The 25,379-nt window shown below is 42.0% G+C and overlaps 1 protein-coding gene across 2 annotated transcripts; it reads left to right on the plus strand.

Annotated features, from left to right (window-relative positions):
* Positions 1-231: 231 nt before the first annotated feature.
* On the plus strand, positions 232-24,288 carry LOC112231960 (zinc finger protein 205-like). Of its 2 annotated transcripts, XM_042311890.1 has the most exons (7): positions 232-767; positions 1,144-1,274; positions 1,471-1,632; positions 3,845-3,997; positions 4,400-4,511; positions 8,160-8,284; positions 23,033-24,288. In XM_042311890.1, exons 1-7 carry the CDS (start codon positions 491-493, stop codon positions 23,975-23,977), a joined length of 1,905 nt encoding a protein of 634 aa, XP_042167824.1. In that variant the 5' UTR covers positions 232-490; the 3' UTR covers positions 23,978-24,288. The 2 variants fall into 2 exon arrangements, with proteins under 2 accessions (XP_042167824.1, XP_024254528.2); XM_024398760.2 differs by lacking the exon at positions 23,033-24,288 and having other exon boundaries at positions 233-767; positions 8,160-9,476.
* The last annotated feature ends 1,091 nt before the right edge of the window (positions 24,289-25,379 follow it).

Genomic DNA, 25,379 nt, shown 5'->3' on the forward strand with positions numbered 1-25,379 from the left:
GTTTTTTATTTTTTGTATTTATAAAATTATTGTGTGAACAATACGTGTAGTTATATTGTATTATACAGAGCACAATATTTCTACCCTGTTAAAATAAAGGTTCAATAAAATAACGCTCCAGCTATGTTTATTATATATCCTGATGCCTAGTCTCCTTACCCCACACACACACACACACTACGATATAGACCATTTAGACTTTGTGGCTGTGGTAACCCTGTGAAAGGCGGAAATACGCAAAACAACGTCTAGTCTGCCGGAAACTCACAAGAAGAAGTAAACGGAAGTGAACAGTTATGAAAAAACAATTTCCACGTTATCGTTTTTATTGTTGTTGTTTAGACGTGTATTAACAGACATGAACTCAAAATATGACTAATTTAACTGCATCGTATCACACCCCATATCGTGTTTAATTCACGTTGGAGACAGGACTTGGTTGATAGCTGTTATCTAGGTAACGCTAGCTAGCTGCTAACGTTAGCAAAAAATGGCTAACTGTATGGTTTTTCACACTCAAATAGCCTCCATCATGGAGGTGCTAGCGAATGCCGCCGTGGCAGAGATCTGTAAACTCGTAGACGACGACTATGCAGTGTTTCGTTTGGAAATAAATCAAAGCCAGAAAGAAAACAGGTCATTGCGGAGGAAACTACTGGAACTGAAGGTTGCACGGGAGCGCGCAGAAAGGACAATGCGAGAGCGCGTCCTCGCCAGTCGTCCCAGTAGTGTCAAGATCCTTGACCGATACAGAGGAATTTCAAGAGGTACAATTTGCAGAGGCTGTGCGACCTGTCGCTGTTCATTTATAGTTCAGTGCCTGTCGTCCCGTTCCCCTCTGTATATGTGTTCAGATGTTATCTAGAATTGTCCGGTTTTGGGTCATATACAATAAATCCCCTGATTACTTAGCTTGTGCAGAGACATTGATATTATAACCAGATTTTTGATTTACTGCATTTTCCATTATTTACTAAATGAAAACAATAAGATGCATGGAACATAATCAATACATAGTATATCAAGAATTTAAGAGAAGTGTTACCTAACATCCTTACCAATTGTGGACAGGGTCAAACGTGTACAATATAGCATTGACAGTAGCTAACCTATCCACCTCTTTTCCCCCAATCACACTCTCAGGTGAAGGACATCTCACTGGAGGCCACAGAAGCTTTCTGAAGCCAGCGGAACACAATACATGGAGAGATGACCAAACAATCACTGTTGATGAGGGGAGTGGAACCACATCGCAGAGTTTTATGGTGATAGAGGTTAGTGTAATTGTGTTATATAAAAATGACAGTTATCAAATGTGGCCTGTTTAATAAAGAAAATCTCCCCTCAGCTATTCACTTGCTTACATGTATCATCGTCATTTATCCTCAGTTCAATAAAGGTACAACTTTTTTTACATTTTTATCTGCCATAAGGAAGCTTGTGAGATGATATTGTTATTTCTTGTGTCAGTCTGCAGATGCAGAGGCTACAGGTCCTGGGGTCAAGCAGGAGAGGTCTGAAGGAGAGGAGGACCCACGGAACATCAGAGACATTCAGTCTGGAGCGCCCTCTGCAGCCACGGAGGACTCCACCAACCAAGCGCAACCTAGGACCCGACGCAGCATCACGGAGGTCAGTGGAACACAGAACGCCGTCCTCAAGTCAGAGACAGACACCAAGACTTTAACTGTAACACACAGGCTCTTACACCAAGGATCTAACCATAGATCAGACCCAGAGAGACTGGGTCTGAGTAAACTGGGCAGTCCTCTTGCTCCCGGCTCCGAATATTTACCAGTATTTCACCAGAGCCAGAGGACGGTTAATTCCCATGGGGATGGTGATGGTGACACGTTAGACACTGCCGGTGATGATCCGTCTTGTTCTTACAATACAGAGATGGACCCTGGCAACATGCCCTTGGGTTTAGAGACACAGATTAATCTGTCTAGAGGGGACTGGAACCGGCGCAGTAGTAGTGTATACTCTGAAGGGTGCCTAGATAAGAAAGAGGAGGTTATATTAGCAGATGAGGTGACTGTAAAAGTGGAGGGCGACGTTCCTCCCACATGGAATGCAGATCATCTCCTCGGAGACGGACACTCACAGGGCAGAGATTTCTTAGATTACAGGGAAAGCTTGGAGACAAATCTAAATGTCACCACCCACTCCCCTTTACACGTGTTCAAGGATCGCTACCCAGTGTCCACGTTGATAGCACCTTCCGATTCACATGGCTGTGTCCTTTTCGATCAGGTATTGAACTCAAACGACAGAGCTAGAGCCCAGGCTCAGGGAGAGGGAGCCACATCAGGCAGTAGTAAAGAGAAACGGTTCCTCTGCATGTTCTGTAACAAAGGCTTCAGCAGCTCCCAGAAGGTGGAGAGGCACCAGAGGGTCCACACAGGGGAGAAACCCTTCAGCTGTACCCAGTGTGAGAAGAGGTTCTCTCGCCAGGACACCCTGAAGAGGCACCAGAGGATCCACACAGGGGAGAAACCTTATAGCTGTTCACAGTGTCACATGCGCTTCGCACAGGCTGGTCAACTGAAGATGCACTTGAAGGTCCACACGGGAGAGAGGCCGTTTGCCTGTACACACTGTGGGAAAAGGTTCTCAGAGAGGAGCTACCTCAGGATACACCAGCAGAAAAAACATTCCACTCTGTAACATAGAAACATACCAATTCCACTCTATCTTCTGACGTTTTTATCAAAGCCTGTATAAATAAAAAAATATTTTTAAAAACATCAGCAGAAAAGATCCACAGATGCATTTGGAATAACGAGCGTCACAGATTTCAGTGTTGAATATTCCTCGTTAGAATATTGCATCCAAACATTGTGTGATATATAAGTATGAGAAGTATTTTACATAGTGTTTGTACTGTAATGTTTACAAATGGCTATTTCATTACTTCCATTCAACAATAAACATTTTTCCCAAGACACTTCTCTAATGAGAAAGTGAATATGGTTTTGGTTTAGACATGTCTATGTGTGGTTTTCATATGGGGTATTTAACCCATGTTTATGTTTAATAAACACAAAATGGGACTTTTTATTCTGACTTTCATTGAGACTCCCTTTAATATACACTGAGTATACAAAACATTAAGAACACCTGCTCTTTCCATGACATTGACTGACCAGGTGAAAGCTATGATCTGTTATTGATATCACTTGTTAAATCCACTTCAATCAGTGTAGATGAAGAGGTGGAGACAGGTTAAAGAAGGACTTTTAAGCCTTGAGACAATTCATAGCACAGGTGACAAAGGAGATTATGAAAATGCATATAAAACATTGGTCTACATTTAGGTGTACACGTCCATGTAATATAGCCTATGCAACATGATTATTTGACAATAGCAGTGTGTTTGTGTGCCGGGGGCGACTCGTGAGATTCAAACCCTTTGCCACAATCTGCGACAATTACACGGACTAGGCACTTTACACAAAGAGCAATTTGACCAGTCAATGAAATACACGTGACAGCCTTGTTGCTAAGGACGCTTCCATGAACACGTCCAACTATGTATACGACTTGTCTGCAGAAGTTGTGCTGGGATGTAATCGCTGCCAGCTAGTGAGGTTAACAAAGGGCTAATGTGTGCCATGCTATCTGATGGGACCAGCTACAATTTAGCTTTCTGTCACATACAAGTAAAACAAACATTTTAATTGGCTGTTGTGCATTTTGTACGTGAGAACCTGTTTATCTTTAAATGCTTGCTTATGTTTACAAGTGTGGCCCCTCCATGTGAAGTGTGTTTATTATCTTGTTTGTGTATGTACCTGAGGGACTGTATGTCTGTGTAATCTGTATCACCTCTCTCTTCCAGGAGGAGGAGGGTCCAGAGGTGTTGCTGGTGAAGGAGGAGGGGTGTGAGGAGGGTCTGGGGAACCCAGAGGGGACCATGGTCATAGAGGACAACCAGACTACACCTCCTCCTGAACCCACTGAGCAGCACAAGACCACACACAATTTCACTGAGGTTAGCCCACTGTAAACTACTGTCTATGGTATTAGGTTAGGGCCCGTATCCACAAAGCCTCTCAGAGTAGGAGTGCTGATCTAGGATCAGTTTAGCCTTTTAGATCATAATGAATAAGGCTAGGCTATGTAGACGGGTGGGGACCTGATTCTCGGTCAGCACTTCTACTCTGAGACTCTTTGTGGATACGGAGCCAGGTCTTTCTTGATTAATTGTGTATTAATTGTGGGACCATGCCTTTGAATTATCAAACCATTAAAGAGTGTTAAGTAATTGAATCAACTAACAGGTTTGCATAGTACTCATAGCAATCCCTCATTGCCCAATCAGAAGATGCTCCATAGCAGGGTGCTCATATCAGATTTCTTGATCCAACATCCTCTCACTCTGTATCTCTTACAGTCAGTAGACATGGAGGATGGGAAGCCTGATCTGCTGATTGTCAAAGAGGAGACAATAGAAGATGAACCAGAGAGCATTGACCTGCTGAGTAGACTAAAGATGGGGGAGCAAGGTAAGGGAGAAATACACTGAGTGTACCAAACATTAAGAACACCTCCCTAATATTGAGTTGCACCCTCCCCTCCCCACTCAGAACAGCCTCAATTCGTCGGGGCATGGACTCTACTAGGTATCAAAAGCGTTCCATAGGGATGCTGGCCCATGTTGACTCCAATGCTTCCCACGGTTGTGTCAAGTTGGTTGGATGTCTTTTGGATGGACTAGACTTGATACACATGGGAAACTGTTGAGCGTGAAATACCTAGCAACGTTGCAGTTCTTGACACAAACCGGTGTGCCTGGCTAAGTGCCATCAGCCGGTGGCAAATAGCTATCGGTCTCACAGTTATTGACCGTTAATTAACAAACACATTTAGCATCTCCTGGCTACCACACATAGCCTACAAGCCACTGATGTTGACCTTTGGAACATCTACATTTTAAAAAGTCTAATAAATCCATTTAATATAGCCTACACATCACAATAAATTAATTATTTATTTTAGACAGCTCTAAAGAAGCATGATATGAAGAAAATGTAGTCTATTTCAGAAGAACAGAATAGCATACTCTGAATTGTCCTTATGTTACATCCTGATCTGGCTATACCAAATGGCTGTGGGCTACACTAGTTCATTTAGCAGACAAGGTTTTCTTAGAATTCCGTGGCATTATTTTATAGTATGAAGAATACAATTGAATAAAGGATATTTTCTCCAAACGGTTTGAGAGTGTGCACATGCGGCTATTCTGGGTTGAGCGGTTAACAAAGAAATAGGTACTCCTATATGCTTAATTTAAAGTTATTAATGATCCTTTAGTTGTTCTACAAATGTTGGGCTATATGTTTTGATTTTTAATACATTGTACGGCTGCATGAGGAGACTCTAATGATGATTTGAAAAAAGTTGCTTGAAAGGCATGAGCTCTGCTTTGTTTTTTTGCGCACGCTGTACACGCTACATCAGTCACACATTCACAATTGGACAAGCATTAGATAATGCCTAGAATTTCCCGGCAGTATCCCCTTTGTGTGGCCGTAATGCACCCTAAAACAATCCATGCCTTTTGCAGCCAGTGGCAGTTGTGCCCTTCTCCCGGAGTGCTGCTCGCTCTGTCACGTGATCGGGTCTTTCTCACAGGCTACAAGTGAAGACTGACACATTGGGGGACGCAACTGCGTGCATCCTTATCCATTTCCGAGGTGCATATTGAAGATATTGGAAGAACTGTCCACATTTACTTTTTGGCAGCCAACAAAATGAGTAGGCATAATGAACAGCAAAAGCACTAGCCTATGTCAATCTACTATCCTCCATAGTACAAAAGTCGACCTATTCTATTCTGTACGAGAAATAAATATTCCAAACATAGTCTGGGACAGTTGTGGGAAGCGATAGATCCCAAATTAATACTACCACTAGCATAAAAAAACTTTTTTATGCAATGTGGCTGATGCAACAGATCAGAACGTTTAGCTTAAAATGTTGATAAACTATTAGACTGCATCAGATTTGCCAGATCTTGCTGTGAGATGTTAACCAACTCTTCCACCAAGGCACCTGTAAGTTTCCGGACATTTCTGGGGGGAATGGTCCTAGCCCTCACCCTCCGATCCAACAGGTCCCAGACGTGCTCAATGGGATTGATATCCAAACTCTTCGCTGGCCATGGCAGAACACTGTCTTGCAGGAAATCACGCACAGAACGAGCAGTATGGCTGATGGCATTGTCAGGATGAGTCTGCAGGAAGGGTACCACATGAGGGAGAAGGATGTCTTCCCTGTAACGCACAGCGTTGAGATTGCCTGCAATGACAACAAGCTCAGTCCGATGAGGCTGTGACACACCGCCCCAGACCATGACGGACCCTCCACCTCCAAATCTATCCCGCTCCAGAGTACAGGCCTTCGGTGTAATGCTCATTCCTTCGACGACAAACGTGAATCGGACCATCACCCCTGGTGAGACAAAACCTCACTTTTTGCCAGTCCTTTCTGGTCCAGCGACGGTGGGTTTGTGACCATAGGCGACGTTGCTGCTGGTGATGACTGGTGAGGACCTGCCTTACAACAGGCCTACAAGCTCTCAGTCCAGCCTCTCTCAGCTTATTGTGGACAGTCTGAGCACTGATGGAGGGATTGTGCGTTCCTGGTGTAACTTGGGCAGTTGTTGTTGCCATCTAGTACCTGTCCTGCAGGTGTGATGTTCGGATGTACCGATCCTGTGCAGGTGTTGTTACACGTGGTCTGCCACTGCGAGGACGATCAGTTGTCCGTCCTGTCTCCCTGTAGCGCTGTCTTAGGCGTCTCACAGTACAGACATGGCAATTTATTGCCCTGGCCACATCTGCAATCCTCATGCCTCCTTGCAGCATGCCTAAGACATGTTTACGCAGATGAGCAGGAACCCTAGGCATCTGTCTTTCGGTGTTTTCAGAGTCAGTAGAAAGGCCTCGTTAGTGTCCTAAGTTTTCATAACTGTGACCTTACTTGCCTACCGTCTGTAAGCTGTTAGTGTCATGATGACCGTTCCACAGGTGCATGTTCATGAATTGTTTATGGTTCATTGAACAAGCATGGGAAACAGTGTTTAAACCCTTTACAATGAAGATCTGTGAAGTTATTTGGATTTTTATGAATTGTCTTTGAAAGGCAGGGTCCTGAAAAGGGGACGTTTCTTTTTTTGCTGAGTTTATAATTCACAAGTGATAGGCTATTCTTGATTTAATCTGGTCTCTAAATAATATGTGTGAAATTTGTTTTGATTTAGAATCGACCATTATCATGCACCTGTATCGAAACAGGGGCAGCGGGGAAAAATACATGTCATCTATGCACTTAAATAGCGAATACGGGACGTTTTTTCCCAGCCAGGTAGGCTATACTCCTGTTGTAAAGAGAAGCAATGTGCTTAATATTAGGGAAGTTGAGAAATAAATATAGTAGGCCTAGCCTATATGAAGCTGATGGGATCCTCCTCTTTTTAGGAGGCCATCACTCTGTTTTCTTGCGCAATTGCATAGCCTATTGAAATGTTGCGCAACATGAGCTCATGGGTTCTCATGAAGAGGGACAATATATTGCTGATTAGAGGGACAATAGAATGCTGAGTACCAGGCAGTTAGCAAGTTTGGTAGGCCGCTAATGACCAGCAGCAGCATCAGAGCTTGGAGAAGCCTAATTACTGTGACTATACGGTCACATGGAATTTGACTGCCTTCATGACTCGTGACCGCTGGTGTTGCGGTAATACAGTCCCCGCAACAGCCCTATGCCTGGCACCTACTACCAAACCCGTTCAAAACCACTTAAATATTTTTGTCTTGCCCATTCAACATCTAAATGGCACACACATAAACAAGCCATGTCTCAATTGTCTCAAGGCATAAATATCATACTTTAACCTGTCTCCTCTCTTTGAGTCTGTCATCTCAATGTCATGGAAAGAGCATGTTTTGTATACTCAGTGTACATATAGCCTACATACAGTAATAGATCTTCAATGGAAATAGTGATGCAGCTGGCTATTTTTTCTTCATTCAAAAAATTAAATCAATACAACTTATGTTTACATACAAAAACACAAATTATAATGTATAAACCTGACCTGGTAAGTGACTTTTTTTTTTAAATAAGTATTTTCTAACCTCTTCTTGCAGGTGGTTGGCTGGAGGCTAACAGGGGAGACTGGGCGGCCATCTTGGATTCCCAGAACCAGACGAGTGCAACCAAGGGCCCAGGGGACATCACTGAGAAGGCCAGGACCAGAGGTGACATAGTGGAGGTCAGTGGATGGGACAGCGTCCTCAACTCTGGGCTGGGGAACAACACTGTTAACCAGAAACAGACAGTCGAACACAAAACAACCAAACTTAGTCTCCATGACAACAGACTGGCTGAGACCAGGGCAAGGTGTAGATTTGGTCTGCGGGGACGGGGAGGTGTCTGTATGCGGGGGGAGAGAACAACAGACACAGACTCAGCTAGCGATGCGCCGTCCTGCTCCTATAGTTGTGATTCAGAGACACTGATGACGCCTCTGGTTAACCACCTAACAGGTGCTGCCTTCAGCCTGCCTTCTATAGGATCTATCAACTGGAACATGGACCCTGCGACAACACAGGCACTCCCTGGCCTTCATCCTCCTCACACTCACCTTATGTTAAACCAGACTTCAGACAATGCCGGTGCCTCAACACTAAATGGCTATATAAGCCCGATGACAAATGACAGTAGTAGTAACGCTATCTGTAGATCCGGTGGAAAAGAGAAGCGCTTCCCATGTTCTTTCTGTGGGAAAGCCTTCAGTTTCCCGAAACAAGTGGAGATCCACCAGAGGATGCACACGGGGGAGAAACCCTACAGCTGTACCCATTGTCACATGCGCTTCGCCCAGGCTGGTCATCTAAAGAGACACCAGAGGGTCCACACAGGGGAGAAACCCTACAGCTGCCCCCAGTGTGAGAAGAGGTTCTCCCACCAGCACCAGCTGAAGATGCACCTGAAGGTCCACACGGGAGAGAGGCCGTTTGCCTGTACGCACTGTGGGAAGAGGTTCTCAGAGAGGAGCTACCTCAGGATACACCAGCAGAAAATGCATACGGCCCATGTATAGTGTGTAGTGTTGACATGTAATGGAGTACTAGTTAGTTTGTAATTCATTCTCTTGGTTTTGGATGTAGTAAGGAACTGAATGAAGTGAACCAGGAAAGAATGAGTATGATAAGGAAGATTTAAGGATATGGTGATGGTTGGTGTGAAGGTGTCTGTAAAAATTCTTCACTGGTGTAAATTAGTGAAAATGTGTGTAATGTAATGTTGAACCTTTTCCAGAGTATTCTCAAAGGAATTTATCAAAGGGAGTGTACCAGATTTACAGAAAATGTAAAGTGTTATCATAGTATTATACAGTGCCTTGCGAAAGTATTCGGCCCCCTTGAACTTTGCGACCTTTTGCCACATTTCAGGCTTAAAACATAAAGATATAAAACTGTATTTTTTTGTGAAGAATCAACAACAAGTGGGACACAATCATGAAGTGGAACGACATTTATTGGATATTTCAAACTTTTTTAACAAATCAAAAACTGAAAAATTGGGCGTGCAAAATTATTCAGCCCCCTTAAGTTAATACTTTGTAGCGCCACCTTTTGCTGCGATTACAGCTGTAAGTCGCTTGGGGTATGTCTCTATCAGTTTTGCACATCGAGAGACTGAAATTTTTTACCATTCCTCCTTGCAAAACAGCTCGAGCTCAGTGAGGTTGGATGGAGAGCATTTGTGAACAGCAGTTTTCAGTTCTTTCCACAGATTCTCGATTGGATTCAGGTCTGGACTTTGACTTGGCCATTCTAACACCTGGATATGTTTATTTTTGAACCATTCCATTGTACATTTTGCTTTATGTTTTGGATCATTGTCTTGTTGGAAGACAAATCTCCGTCCCAGTCTCAGGTCTTTTGCAGACTCCATCAGGTTTTCTTCCAGAATGGTCCTGTATTTGGCTCCATCCATCTTCCCATCAATTTTAACCATCTTCCCTGTCCCTGCTGAAGAAAAGCAGGCCCAAACCATGATGCTGCCACCACCATGTTTGACAGTGGGGATGGTGTGTTCAGGGTCATGAGCTGTGTTGCTTTTACGCCAAACATAACGTTTTGCATTGTTGCCAAAAAGTTCAATTTTGGTTTCATCTGACCAGAGCACTTTCTTCCACATGTTTGGTGTGTCTCCCAGGTGGCTTGTGGCAAACTTTAAACAACACTTTTTATGGATATCTTTAAGAAATGGCTTTCTTCTTGCCACTCTTCCATAAAGGCCAGATTTGTGCAATATACGACTGATTGTTGTCCTATGGACAGAGTCTCCCACCTCAGCTGTAGATCTCTGCAGTTCATCCAGAGTGATCATGGGCCTCTTGGCTGCATCTCTGATCAGTCTTCTCCTTGTATGAGCTGAAAGTTTAGAGGGACGGCCAGGTCTTGGTGGATTTGCAGTGGTCTGATACTCCTTCCATTTCAATATTATCGCTTGCACAGTGCTCCTTGGGATGTTTAAAGCTTGGGAAATCTTTTTGTATCCAAATCCGGCTTTAAACTTCTTCACAGCAGTATCTCGGACCTGCCTGGTGTGTTCCTTGTTCTTCATGATGCTCTCTGCGCTTTTAACGGACCTCTGAGACTATCACAGTGCAGGTGCATTTATACGGAGACTTGATTACACACAGGTGGATTGTATTTATCATCATTAGTCATTTAGGTCAACATTGGATCATTCAGAGATCCTCACTGAACTTCTGGAGAGAGTTTGCTGCACTGAAAGTAAAGGGGCTGAATAATTTTGCACGCCCAATTTTTCAGTTTTTGATTTGTTAAAAAAGTTTGAAATATCCAATAAATGTCGTTCCACTTCATGATTGTGTCCAACTTGTTGTTGATTCTTCACAAAAAAATACAGTTTTATATCTTTATGTTTGAAGCCTGAAATGTGGCAAAAGGTAGCAAAGTTCAAGGGGGCCGAATACTTTCGCAAGGCACTGTACTTGTCACGTATCATTTTGTGCAATAAAAGTACTGTACTACAAAGTTATGTTAGTGTATGACCATTTTGTTGAAATGAAATACAATATTGACTGTGCTGACCTACTTGGTTATTTTTGTATTATTTTAGGGACTGAGTTTCCTTTCTCAGTCTAACCAAAATATTATACTTCATTTTTTAATCAACACATATGGACATTGGCTCCATATTGTTAGGTACTTGAAAACACAGTGTTAGAGATGGGCTAGACTTTATTTATTATTTTACCCACCTCCCCACATTTAGAGGAACTAAACGATTTGTTATAAACTGAGCAAAAAAAGAAACGTCCTCTCACTGTCAACTGCGTTTATTTTCAGCAAACTTAACATGTGTCAATATTTGTATGAACATAACAAGATTCAACAACTGAGATATAAACTGAACAAGTTCCACAGACATATGACGAACAGAGGGAATAATGTGTCCCTGAACAAAGGGGGGTGTCAAAAACAAAAGTAACCGTCAGTATCTGGTGTGGCCACCAGCTGCATTAAGTACTGCAGTGCATCTCCTCCTCATGGACTGCACCAGATTTGCCAGTTCATGCTGAGATGTTACTCTACTCTTCCACCAAGGAACCTGAAAGTTCCTCTACATTTCTGGGGGGAATGGCCCTAGCCCTCACCCTCCGATCCAACAGGTCCCAGACGTGCTCAATGGGATTGAGATCCGGGCTCTTTGCTGGCCATGGCAGAACACTGACATTCCTGTCTTGCAGGAAATCACGCAAAGAACGAGCAGTATGGCTGGTGGCATTGTCATGCTGGAGGGTCATGTCAGGATGAGACTGCAGGAAGGTTACCACATGAGGGAGGAGGTCTTCCCTGTAACGCACAGCATTGAGATTGCCTGCAATAACAACAAGCTCAGTCCGATGAGGCTGTGACACACTGCCCCAGACCATGACGGACCCTCCACCTCCAAATCGATCCCGCTCCAGAGTACAGGCCTTGGTGTAACGCTAATTCCTTTGACGATAAACGTGAATCGGACCATCACCCCTGGTGAGACAAGACCGCGACTCGTCAGTAAAGAGCCCTTTTTGCCAGTCCTGTCTGGTCCAGTGACGGTGGTTTTGTGCCCATAGGGGTACGTTGTTGCCGATGATATCTGGTGAGGACCTGCCTTACAACAGGCCTACAAGTTCTCAGTCCAGCCTCTCTCAGCCTATTGCGAACAGTCTGAGCACTGATGGAGGGATTGTGAGTTCCTGGTGTAACTCAGGCAGTTGTTGTTGCCATCCTGTACCTGTCCCGCAGGTGTGATGTTAGGATGTACTGATCCTGTGCAGGTGTTGTTACACGTGGTCTGCCACTGCGAGGACGATCAGCTGTCCGTCCGTAGCGCTGTCTTAGGAGTCACACAGTACGGACATTGCAATTTATTGCCCTGGCCACATCTGCTGTTCTCATGCCTCCTTGCAGCATGCCTAAGGCACGTTCACGCAGATGAGCAGGGACCCTGGGCATCTTTCTTTTGGTGTTTTTCAGAGTCACTAGAAAGGCCTCTTTAGTGTCCTAAGTTTTCATAACTTTGACCTTAATTGCCTACCGTCTGTAAGCTGTTAGTGTCTTAACGACCGTTCCACAGGTGCATGTTCATTAATTGTTTATGGTTCTGTCGTGTCTTTGGCTTTGCCGGATTAAGTCATATGACATGCTATTCTATAAAATAATTTATCCGTAATTAATATTACCTGATTGAGCTTATCATGTATATGTAATTAACTAGAGAGTTGGGCACCACAAAATAATATTTATAGAGCTGTTATCTTCCGAATAAACTCTTAAAGACCTAGTAATATTTAACATCAATAGCAGTCAATATTAATCGTCATCTTAATTCAGTCTCATCTGAAAGTTGTAAATTCTTAGTTATCTGCACGAACCCTGGCTAACAAGTTGAATCAGCAATACAAAATTGGGTTTAATTATTTATCTACTAAATACACAGAATTACACATACACATAATTAAATCATAACTTGATTACAAATTACGTCATAAAGGAAAACGTCCCTAGCGGGCGGAACAGATATGACAGCTTGTTACACAAAAGAAAAGGGGCTGGGTGAAAGTGAAAGAGCGGGAAGACTGAGGAACAAAGGGCGAAGCTGTGCTATCGTAAATAAAGTATCTAAATTACCGCCCATTTGGAAAAGGAAAATGCAATAAATATTTACTCTGAGCTGCGTTTCGGTAGGTTGGTGGTAGATGGAAGGCAGTGTTGTCCAACCGAGTCCTTTGTCCCTTGAAGAATGTCTCTGCTGGTAAATACGTTGTAGTAACGTCGTTGTGTGGTAGACGGGATACTCTGTCTGTTCCTTCCTAACCCTCGTTTGCAGCGGCTGTTGCTAACTCAACAGCTAGGAGGTATCACTGCTGTAGTGAATAAGAGTTCAAAGTTCATACCATTCACAATCAAAGCTCACACTGATGTTGGCTTCGTTCTGTAGTTATTATCTGAACCATTCTAACATCGGACTGTCGTCCTCAGAACAGAAGGTTATATCGTCGTCAAGGGCTTATATAGGAAGGGAGAGGAGGGCGTGTTTGAAAAGTTTTATAGCCCATATCCCTTCACAGGGGCAGGCCACTGATTGAGCAGAGCCCTATCTTATGAAAACCCAAATCTCACATTTTAGAACTTAAATCACATTTCATCCCATCACAAATAATTTAATATTCAAACATTTAAATTGAACAACAATTCCATGTGAATCCGATAACACTGATGTGTAGACTTTCCACTGTAGAGTTTGTTATTTTATCATTGATGAGAATGTCTCAGATGACAACCGAACTGACATCATATTCATTAAGTACCACTGCATATGTTCAATTGGTCGGATTACCAGAATATATAGTTCATTTCCCCCACCTTCAGATGTTCCCAGAATCTCTGTTACCCAAGGGTTTTGCAAATGTAACATCAGTAGGGTAGAGAGAGAGAAAAGGGGGGAAGAGGTATTTATGACTGTCATAAACCTACCCCCAGGCCAAAGTCATGACAGTTCATTGAACAAGCATGGGAAACAGTGTTTAAACCCTTTTAATTTTTTACGAATGATCTTTGAAAGACAGGATCCTGAAAAAAGGAATGTTTCTTTTTTTGCTGAGTTTACAAATATAAGGAGACATAATTATTATTTTGGCGGGTTTTCTTTCCTTGTATTTTTTTGACAGATGTTACAAATAGCTATCCCACAATAGGGAAGTGGGAGCTAAAGTTTCATGGTCCCAAAGACTACCCACCAGACCACCCCACCCTCTTCAGTCCACTACCTCGGTGTTGTGGACACAAAAGAAAAGAAGCAATTATCTTAAACTAGAAAAGGACATAAACAGGAATCACATGCAAACATACAAACAACCACAAATACAACTCAAAAAAAAAAAAAATTAAACAAATAGAATCGTCATATGACTGGCAATCAGGAGCACCTTTCTTTTGTATATGAAATCAGGCCCATCCTTGATGTGTTATTTGGTCCCACTTATCAGTAAAATCTGGAGACCTCACACTTTCTTTTACAATCTAATGTATAATAGTGTTTCACAGTTAGGTTGAAAGAGTCCAAGACTAACATTTATTTTCTGAGTTTTAAAAATGAAAACCTTCCCCAGCAGAATCAATAGATTGTATATTGTTTTGTATCTGTCCCTGCACTCAATATAACTGTTTGTGGAAAAATAACAAAATCATATAAAACAGGGAGTAACCACTCTTGTACCTTTGCCCAAAAGTTAACTATGGAGCAATACCAGAAAATATGTAACAAATCCAGCACTTCCACATGACAAAAACAGTAGAAAGAGGATTCTTCTATGTCCAATATGTGTAACATCTTGTTAGTAGCCAGAAATATTTACAATATCTTCAACTGAAACATTCAGATTGTGGAGTCTGTTGTTCTATACATGCTTTTCCCAGTAAGAGTTGAATTTGTGTGGGAAGGCAACTAATTTGTTGTTTTCCCAAATGAAAATGGTACTTGTCTTTATCTCCAGTTAACCATCTGTGAGATTTAATATGAGATCTACAAACAGTTTCTATTTTCTTTCCCTTAACTTTTTCTTCCATTCTGTTTGAATTGCTGCCAGTACCTGATAGTAAATATGTTCCCATATAATTGTGCACAGTGTAAAATTCCCATTACTATCAATGATATTTGTTTTATTATAAGATCCTCTTTTTCAGAAACACATTCCCAATTTTTATTTTATGTATCAGTGTATTTGAATTCAACCATATGATCTGGCTCTGAATTTTCCTGGGGATAATGTCTCTGAATTTTCCTGGGGACATTCCTGCTGTCAGTATGCAAGAAATATTGTATTGATTATTTGAAGAATGGGTATACAATGACTTCAGAAAGTATTCATACCCCTTGACTTAATGCAAAGTGTTTTTTGAAATATTTTTCAGCACATTTATTGAAAATGAAATATCTAATTTACATAAGTAAATCAATACATGTTAGAATCACCTTTGGCACCGATTACAGCTGTGAGTCTCTCTGGATAAGTCTTTAAGAGTTTTGCACACCTGGATTATACAATATTTGCACATTATTATTAAAAACATTCTTCAAGCTCTGTCAAGTTGGCTGTTGATCATAGATAGACAGCCATTTTCAAGTCTTGCCATAGATTTTCAAGCTGATTTAAGTCAAAACTGTAACAAGGCCACTCAGGAACATTAAATGTCTTGGTAAGCAACTCCAATGTGTATTTGGCCTTGTGTTTGAGATTATTGTCCTGCTGAAAGCTGAATTTATCTCCCAGTGTCTGTTGGAATGCAGACTGAAGCAGGTTTTCCTCTAGGATTTTGCCTGGCCTCTATTCTGTTCCTGTTTATCCTAAAAAAATGCCATAGTCCTTGCCGATGACAAGAATACTCATAACATGATACAGCCCATCACCATACTTGAAAATATGAAGACGGGTATTCAGTGATGTGTTGTGTTGGACTTACCTGAAACATAACACTTTGTATTCAGTATATAAAGTTAATTTCTTTGCCACATTTTTTGCAGTTTTACTTTCGTGCCTTATTGCAAACAGGCTGCATGTTTTGGAATATATTTATTCTGTACAGGCTTCATTATTTTAATTATGTAATTTATGTTACTATTGTGGAGTAACTAAAATGTTGTTGATCCATCCTCAGTTTTCTCCTACCACAGCCATTAAACTTTAACTGTTGTAAAATCACCATTGGCCTCATGGTGAAATTGGCCATAATTGGCCTCATGGTGCGGTTTCCTTCCTCTCCGGCAACTGAGTTAGGAAAGATGCCTGTGTCTTTGTAGTAACTGGGTGTATTGATACACCGTCCAAAGTTTAATTAATAACTTCACCATGTCCAAAGGGATATTCAATGTCTGCTTGTTTACATTTTTACCCATCTACCAATAGGTGCCCTTCTTTGCGAGGCATTGGAAAACCTCCCTGGTCTTTGTGGTTGAATCATGGAAAACCTCCCTGGTCTTTGTGGTTGAATCAGTGTTTGTTTGAAATTCACTGCTCAACTGAGGGACCTTACAGATTGTATGTGTGGGGTACAGGGATGAGGTAGTCATTATAAAATCTGTGTCATTCTAAACACACTTATTGCACACCGAGAGAACCCATGCAATGTATTATGTGACTTGTTAAGCACATTTTTACCCCTGAACTTATTTAGGCTTGTCATATCAAAGGGGTTGAATAATTATTGACTAAAGACATTTTAGCTTTTAATTCATTTGTAAACATTTCTAAAAAACATTATTCCATTTTGACATTATAGGGTAATGTATGTAGTCCAGTGACACAAAATTCAGGCTGTAACACAACAAAATGTAGAAAAAGTAAAGGGGTGTGAATACTTTCTGAAGCACAACTGAGAGGCAATGAAGTTGTTTTTCAAGGTTACTCTGCCATATAAAAGACAAAGCTTTACCTTTCCACAGCAATAGTATTTTGTCAATCTTGGCTAGTTTCAAATCTAAGTTCTCCTTTACAAGATCCTTCTTTCTTTTGGAATGTGGATGCCAAGCATGTCCACTGGGCCATTGCTCCACATTGGTACGCAAGACAACCCCGTAGGACAAAGAAGCCATATGTGGAGATCCTAGGCTGGTGTCGTTTCACCTGGTCTGCAGTTGTGAGGCTGCTTGGACGTACTGACAAATTCTCTAAAATGACATTGGAGGTGGCTTAAGGTAGAGAAATTAACATTAGATTCTCTGGCAACAGCTATGGTGGACATTCCTGATGACAGAATGCCAATTGCACACTCCTTCAAAACATAAGGTGGTATTGTGTGACAAAACTGCACATTTTAGAGTGGTCTTTTATTGTCCCCAGCACAAGGTGCACCTGTGTAACGAGCATGCTGTTTAATCAGCTTCTTGATATACCATACCTGTCAGGTGGATGGATTATCTTGGTAAAGGAGAAATATTCACTAGAGAGAAATACGTTTTTCTTGTGTTTTCTTCTCTGATCTTTTATTTCAGCTCATGAAACATGGGACCAACGCTTTACATGTTGTGTTTATATTTTTGATGAGTATATATTGGAATTGTTCCTGATTGGGATGGCCAGCATCTCGATAGCTAATAAGAATAAATAAGGTGAAACTGGATCCCTTTGTCGAACCCCTCTAAATAAATAAATACCCAATATTCACTACTTTACTCACCAGTTTCTGATATAAGACTTTAAACGATTGAATAAATGACTTACCAAAGTTAAAATACTGAAGGCATCTTTATAAATGAGATTCCATCTTGTCAAAAACTCCTTAGTCCTTGCCAATGACAAGAATACTCATAACATGATGCAGCCCATCACCATGCTTGAAAATATGCCTTTTCTTCTATTTCACAATGTTCAATAGTTTCCAGAAAAATACTGTCACCTATGTAGTGACCCTAAATAAAGCCAGATTGCTCACTTTCAGTCATTTTGCTTATTACTTTTGTCATTCTAAGTGCTAAACATTTTGATAGAATATGGGTGTCACAGCATAAAGTGAGGGGTCTTCAGTTTGAGGTGCACAGAGCTTATATAATGGCCATTTGCTTTCTGCTTCAATAGTAATGTAATCAGTCCCTCTCTTTGGGTTGTTGATCATTCCCCCTGTTCAAATGAAACATTTAAGCAGGTGAACAAAGGTTCTTTGTTTTCTGTAAAAATATTATTTAAAAAACTCTTACACCTCAATTGGTATACCGTCAAAGCCAGGAGATTTACCCGTTTGGAATTAGTTAATTGCCATTAGTAGTTCATCGTCAGCGATCAATCCCTCACAGGATGCTTTTTGTATTTCTGTTAAGCTGCAATATGTAACTTTTTGGGTGACCCGACCAAATTCACATAGAAAGCCAAGGTGTAACTTTTTCATCTCGGTATAGCTTGCGGTTAATATAGAGCTTGTCAACAACAATATAAGCACCAAGCATGGTCTATTTCTTTAAAGCTGCAATATGTAACATTTTGGGCGACCCAACCAAATTCACATAGAAATGTGCGTTACAGATCTGTCATTCTCATTGAAAGCAAGTCTAAGAAGCAGTAGATCTGTTCTGTGTGAATTTCTATGCTTCCCGTTCTTAAGTTTTGTTTTTGCGTCTTTTACTTTCGATTTTGTGCACCAGCTTCAAACAGCTGAAAATATAATATTTTTGGTTATTGAAAAGATATTTCACATTGGTTTCGATGGTATAATGATGCTCTGCACTGATTTCTTGTTTTGTCACAAACTGAAATTATGCAAACTATTAGAATTTTAGCAACCATTGCATCAACCAGTGTGCATCATTGACCATATTTAAGCATCGGGTAGAGAATTTCCCACCTGTTATTTCTTTCTTTAGGAAACTGGTCATTAAGCCCAAAGTTTGTAATTGTCTACCCTTGGATTTAACCGGAACCTTTTCTTTGTAGGCCTAATAACCGAATTTGGCCATGATGTGGCGATTTTTGATACCTCATCTGCTAGGATATGTAGTTTTGTTTGTATAATGTATTTTCCATCATTATTCTCAGAAATACCTGTGAAAACCAGGTTCTCTCTCATCGAATGGGACTGTAAGTCTAATAAATCCACCTAGAGTAACATAAGTAACGATTTTTAAAATCCCATAAAAATCTTTCAGTTTAAGCTAGATATCTGTTTTTTGGCATGGGCTGCGTCTCAATCCATTGCGTCCGCAACTGCGGTGGAAGGTGGCCAAGCTCCATTGGTGTTTGTCAGACATCCCGAAAATCGGTCTTCTCACGATAATGGCTGTGGCACGTCTGAGTGGTTTGACCTACAAACTAGCATGGAAAGATGAGACTATCACGAACATGATGGTGTTCTCCGTTTTGCTCAACGACCCCCACAAGTGTCACGGGACTCATGTGCATGTAACCGGTACTGGCTTTAAAAAAATGAATGGAGGTAATTTTGTACCTACCCCCAAAAAGGGGTTAAATATGTGTAAAAGAAAAGCACAAATATTTCCTGAGCTTTCTTTTATCTCCTAGATATAGGACAGACACTCCAAAACATTATTCCTTGTGATTTAATTTTTAACTGTCTTTTTTCCATTTATGAATGTGTTATTCAATAAGTTTTTATTGGATTTGGTACTAAAGGCCAAAGTCAGTATTTGATCAAATATATACAGTACCAGTCAAAAGTTTTGACACACCTACAGTTGAAGTCGGAAGTTTACATACACTTAGGTTGGAGTCATTAAAACTTGTTTTTCAACCACTCAACCACATCCAAAATCAACATAATTAACTGCAAAACAAACAAGTACTACATAGAAAGATTTGGATTGTGGTGTGAGGGGATGACAGATGCTCGTCTAGTAGGAGACTGTTGCTGATTACTGCCCAGGTGTGGTGGCCTCCAGGCACTTACTGCTGCATCACCCAGATGGGTGCTACACATTCGGTGGTGGATGTTCCAGCCTACCTACAGAGGAGGAAGGGGAGCTGTGAACTGCAGAGACAGATGTGCCTGATAAAGCTTCGGGCCTGTCTGACTGATGTGTCTCCCTCCCTGGATGTACCATCGACGCTGCCTCCAATCAAGCTACACCTTTACTGAACTGCATCATCATCATCTAGCTGTGGAAGAACCTCTCCCATGAACTGCCAGCTCCCTTGTTTTTTTTTAAAGTAAGAGATTCTGTATGAAAAGTGCTATATACAGTTGAAGTCGGAAGTTTACATACACTTAGGTTGGAGTCATTAAAACTTGTTTTCAACCACTTCACACATTTCTTGTTAACAAACTATAGTTTTGGCAAGTCGGTTAGGACATCTACTTTGTGCATGACTAGTAATTTTTCCAACAATTGTTTACAGACAGATTATATCACTTATAATTCACTGTATCACAATTCCAGTGGGTCAGAAGTTTACATACACTAAGTTGACTGTGCCTTTAAACAGCTTGGAAAATTCCAAAAAATGATGTCATGACTTTAGAAGCTTCTGATAGGCCAATTGACATCATTTGAGTCAATTGGAGGTTTATCTGTGGATGTATTTCAAGGCCTACCTTCAAACTCAGTGCCTCTTTGCTTGACATCATGGGAAAATCAAAATAAATCAGCCAAGACCTTATAGGCCTCCACAAGTCTGGTTCGTCCTTGGGAGCAATTTCCAAACGCCTGAAGGTACCACGTTCATCTGTACAGACAATAGTACACAAGTATAAACTCCATGGGACCATGCAGCCATCATACCGCTCAGGAAGAAGACGTGTTCTGTCTCCTAGAGATGAACGTACTTTGGTGCCAAAAGTGCAAATCAATCCCAGAACTGCAGCAAAGGACCTTGTGAAGATACTGGACGAAACAGGTACAAAAGTATCTAAATCCACAGTGAAACGAATCCTATATTGACATAACCTGAAAGGCCGCTCAGCAAGGAACAAGCCACTGCTCCAAAACTGCCATAAAAAATCCAGACTACGGTTTGCAACCTCACATGGGGACAAAGATTGTACTTTTTGTAGAAATGTCCTCTGGTCTGATGAAACAAATATAGAACTGTTTGGCCATAATGACCATCGTTGTGTTTGGAGGAAAAAGGGGGAGGCTTGCAAGCCGAAGAACACCATCCCAACCATGAAGCACGGGGGTGACAGCATCATGTTGTGGGGTGCTTTGCTGCAGGAGGGACTGGTGCACTTCACAAAATAGATGGCATCATGAGGGAGGAAAATTATGTGGGTATATTGAAGCAACATCTCAAGACATCAGTCAGGAAGTTAAAGCTTGGTCGTAAATGGGTCTTCCAAATGGACAATGACCCCAAGCATACTTCCAAAGTGGCAAAATGGCTTAAGGACAAGGTATTGGAGTGGCCATCACAAAGCCCTGACCTCAAACCTATAGAAAAGGAGGCCTACAAACCTGACTCAGTTACACCAGCTCTGTCAGGAGGAATGGGCCAAAATTAAAAACTTATTTTGAATTAGTTGGTGAACAGATGATCTCCGCATGTGTGGTTCCCATCGTGAAGCATGGAGGTGGTGGTGTGATGGTGCTTTGCTGGTGACACTGTCTGTGATTTATTTAGAATTCAATCAGACTTAACCAGCAAGGCTACCACAGCATTCTGCATTATACATAATCCCATCTGGTTGCGCTTAGTGGGACTATCATTTGTTTTTCAACAGGATTTCCAGGCTGTGTAAAGGCTATTTGACCAAGAAGGAGAGTGATGAGTGCTGCATCAGATGACCTAGCCTATACAATCACCTGACCTCAACCCAATTGACATGGTTTGGGATGAGTTGGATGGCAGAGTGAAGGAAAAGCAGCCAACAAGTGCTCTGCATGTGGTAACTCCTTCAAGGTGGTTGGAAAAGCATTCCAGGTGATGCTGGTTGAGAGAATGCAAAGCTGTCATCTCGGGAAAGGGTTGCTACTTTGAAGAATCTAAAATATATTTTGATTTGTTATAACACTTTTTTGGTTACTACATGATTTCATGTGTGTTATTTCATAGTTTTGATGTAGAAAATAGCAAAAAATAAATAAAAACCCTTGAAAGAGTAGGTGTCCAAATTTTGATTGGTATTGTATATATTTTTTTAGACCTACGAATTCAAAATTAAATAGCTTACTAATCCATAGTGACCATCTTAGAACAATAATAACCCCCCAGTCTTAGACTCTAGAGAAATAATGTTTATTTCAGCATGTTATTGTCACTTGATAATTAATTAACAATAGTTGTGAGTGTTTTGACATTACCTTTGAGCTGTAGGTTGTCTTTGATAAGGTATTTTATTTGGAGCTGGCTTAATGCCATACTGGCCGGAAGGTCACTGATATTTATGCATAAATCATTTTGTGGGATTTTTACTGTTTTTTCTCCACAATTTTGTGATATCCAATTGGTCGTTAGTCTTGTCCCATCGCTGAAACTCCCCTACGGACTCGGGAGAGGCGAAGGTCGAGAGCCATGCGTCCTCTGAAACACAACCCTGCCAAGCCGCACTGCTTCTTGACACACTGCTCGCTTAACCCTTGAAGCCAGCTGCACCAATGTGTTGGAGTAAACACTGTCCATTCATGCACAACTTATAGCATTGATCATTTCTTTTTTCAAGGACTGTAGTACATTGGTTTCAACCAGAATTGTTTCCAAATCGGCGTTGTCTGTAAATAGTTTCTGCATCTTTTCACTCCTTGGGGAGCTTGTTCTATTGACTGTGGTTAATGTTTTATCATAGAAAGAGAAATGGGTGTACTCCGTTCAAATGTTCGAAGTGACAAAAGTTCTGCGGGTGCCACTGATGAAAGCTGCCGGTGAAAAGCGTCCATTTGTTCTGGCCTCCGTTGCTAAACATGATATTTTATAATATCATGTCATGTTTCTGTGTGTACAGCAAATTGTTTCTTATATAAACCTTTATATTCTCTTCTGTACAATTTGTGTTCACAGTCTGCAGTCCATGAAGACCTGCTGATATCAGGTGTTGCTGGCGGAAGAGACTGGACCTCTGAGGCGGCAGGTCACAAACCTTGGCCTCGAATCAGGACAGTGGATCAAGAGCCGTCACTCTTCCTTCCCGAGTCGGAACCAGGACCCAACCGTGAGGGACAGAGACTCCACCACCACCACTACACAGAACACAACCAGTGGACAGGTGGACTGAACAACCTCAGTCCTGGTGGTCATCAGAGAGACAGAGGCTCCAGTCAGGAATCTAGTCTGCAGACCAGACCCTTCTCTTCACAGTCTCAGTGCAGGGATGGAGCAGTGCCTGGGGCTGATAGAGATAGACCCTCCTGTTCTTATAATACAAACACCACAGTATCCATGATGAACAGAGCAGGTCACCCTGGGCTTCAGCCTTCAAAGAGGGTGGTGGGCGACCCTCCTGGTGGTAGTCTTTCAGGAAGTCTGTCTTCTTCAGGGTCTCGTCTAATGCCTAGTGACTGGGTTCATAGAAAGCCTGGACCTGGATCTAGCCTTCCTCAGTTACCTCATGGTTACCCCACCAACACAGACAGGGTCAGGATGGGCGTTCCCCACGAGATGTACCTTGCTTATAACACAGCACACAATCCCAACAACACCCAAACAATGACTAGAGGTCAAGGAGGGAGCTCAAAGACTAACCACCTGGGGGCGGTGGCTCCTGCTTCTACCTCCTCTGGTGTCATCGGGTCACAACGTGGGAGGCTGAGCATTAGGACGGACGCAGACAAGCCATACGCCTGCCCCACATGTGGGAAGCGCTTTACTGAGGCAAACTATGTGAAGAAGCACCAGACAGTTCACACCAAGGAGAGGCCCTTCAAGTGCAAACTATGTCACAAGAGCTTCTCCTTCCTGACTAACCTTACCAGACATAGGAGTGTCCACAAAGGAGAGAAATCATAACAGTGTGGCTTGAGTTTTACGCAGAGGATATCTGGGAACCATTCTTTAGCTGCCAAACACTACATGGCCAAAAGTATGTGGACACCTTCTCGTCGAACATCTCATTCCAAAATCATGGACATTTATATGGTCTCCCCTTTGCTGCTATAACATCCTGCACTCTTCTAGTAAGGCTTTCCACTAGATGTTGGAACATTGCTGTGGGTCTTGCACTGTCTTGGCACTGTTGTTAAGTGATCGGGCAGGTAGCGTTCTCGTGGCATCCGCCAAACCCAGATTCGTCCATTGGACTGCCAGATGGTGAAGTCGTTCTTCCAGATGGTGAAGCGTGATTCATCAATCCAGAAAATGCGTTTCCACTGCTCCAGAGTCCAATGCCGGCGAGCTTTACACCACTCCAGCCGACGCTTGGTATTACACATGATGATCTTAGGCTTGTGTGCGGCTGCTTGGCTATGGAAACCCATTTCATGAAGCTCCAGACTAACAGTTCTTGTGCTGACGTTGCTTTCAGAGGCAGTTTGGAACTGGATAGTGAGTGTTGCAACCGAGGACAAACTATCTTTACATGCTAGTTTCTTCGGCGGTCCGGTTCTGTGAGCTTGTGTGGCCTACCATTTCACGGCTGAGCCGTTGTTGCTCCTAGACGTTTCCACTTCATAATAACAGCTCTTACAGTTGACTGGGGCAGCTCTAGCAGGGCAGAAATTTGACAAACTGACTTGTTGGAAAGGTGGCATCCTATGACGGTGCCATGTTGAAAGTCACTAAGCTCTTCAGTAAGGCCATTCCACTGCCGGTGTTTATCTATGGAGATTGCATGTCGGTGTGCTCAATGTTATACACCTGTCAGCAACGGGTGTGGCTGAAAAAGCCGAATCCACTAATTTGAAGGGTGTCCACATACCTATGTATATACAGTGGGGAGAACAAGTATTTGATACACTGCCGATTTTGCCGGTTTTCCTTCTTACAAAGCATGTAGAGGTCTGTAATTTTTATCATAGGTAGACTTCAACTGTGAGAGACGGAATCTAAAATCATTGTATGATTTTTATGTAATTAATTTGCAATTTATTGCATGACATAAGTATTTGATACATCAGAAAAGCAGAGCTTAATATTTGGTACAGAAACCTTTGTTTGCAATTACAGAGATCATACGTTTCCTGTAATTCTTGACCAGGTTTGCACACACTGCAGCAGGGATTTTGGCCCACTCCTCCATACATACCTTCTCCAGATCCTTCAGGTTTCGGGCTGTCGCTGGGCAATACGGACTTTCAGCTCCCTCCAAAGATGTTCTATTGGGTTCAGGTCTGGAGACTGGCTAGGCCACTCCAGGACCTTGAGATGCTTCTTACGGAGCCACTCCTTAGTTGCCCTGGCTGTGTGTTTCGGG

Source organism: Oncorhynchus tshawytscha, linkage group LG34 (assembly GCF_018296145.1).
Source record: "Oncorhynchus tshawytscha isolate Ot180627B linkage group LG34, Otsh_v2.0, whole genome shotgun sequence".
In the NCBI taxonomy this organism is placed as follows: Eukaryota; Metazoa; Chordata; class Actinopteri; order Salmoniformes; family Salmonidae; genus Oncorhynchus; species Oncorhynchus tshawytscha.

What these genes read in the sequence shown, in the direction of transcription:
- LOC112231960 (XM_042311890.1), top strand. Translation starts at nt 491, where the DNA reads ATGGCTAACTGTATGGTTTTTCACACTCAAATAGCCTCCATCATGGAG. An exon ending in ATACAGAGGAATTTCAAGAG is followed by an intron (nt 768 to 1,143) that starts GTACAATTTGCA and finishes TCACACTCTCAG; the next exon opens with GTGAAGGACATCTCACTGGA. An exon ending in CCACACACAATTTCACTGAG is followed by an intron (nt 3,998 to 4,399) that starts GTTAGCCCACTG and finishes TATCTCTTACAG; the next exon opens with TCAGTAGACATGGAGGATGG.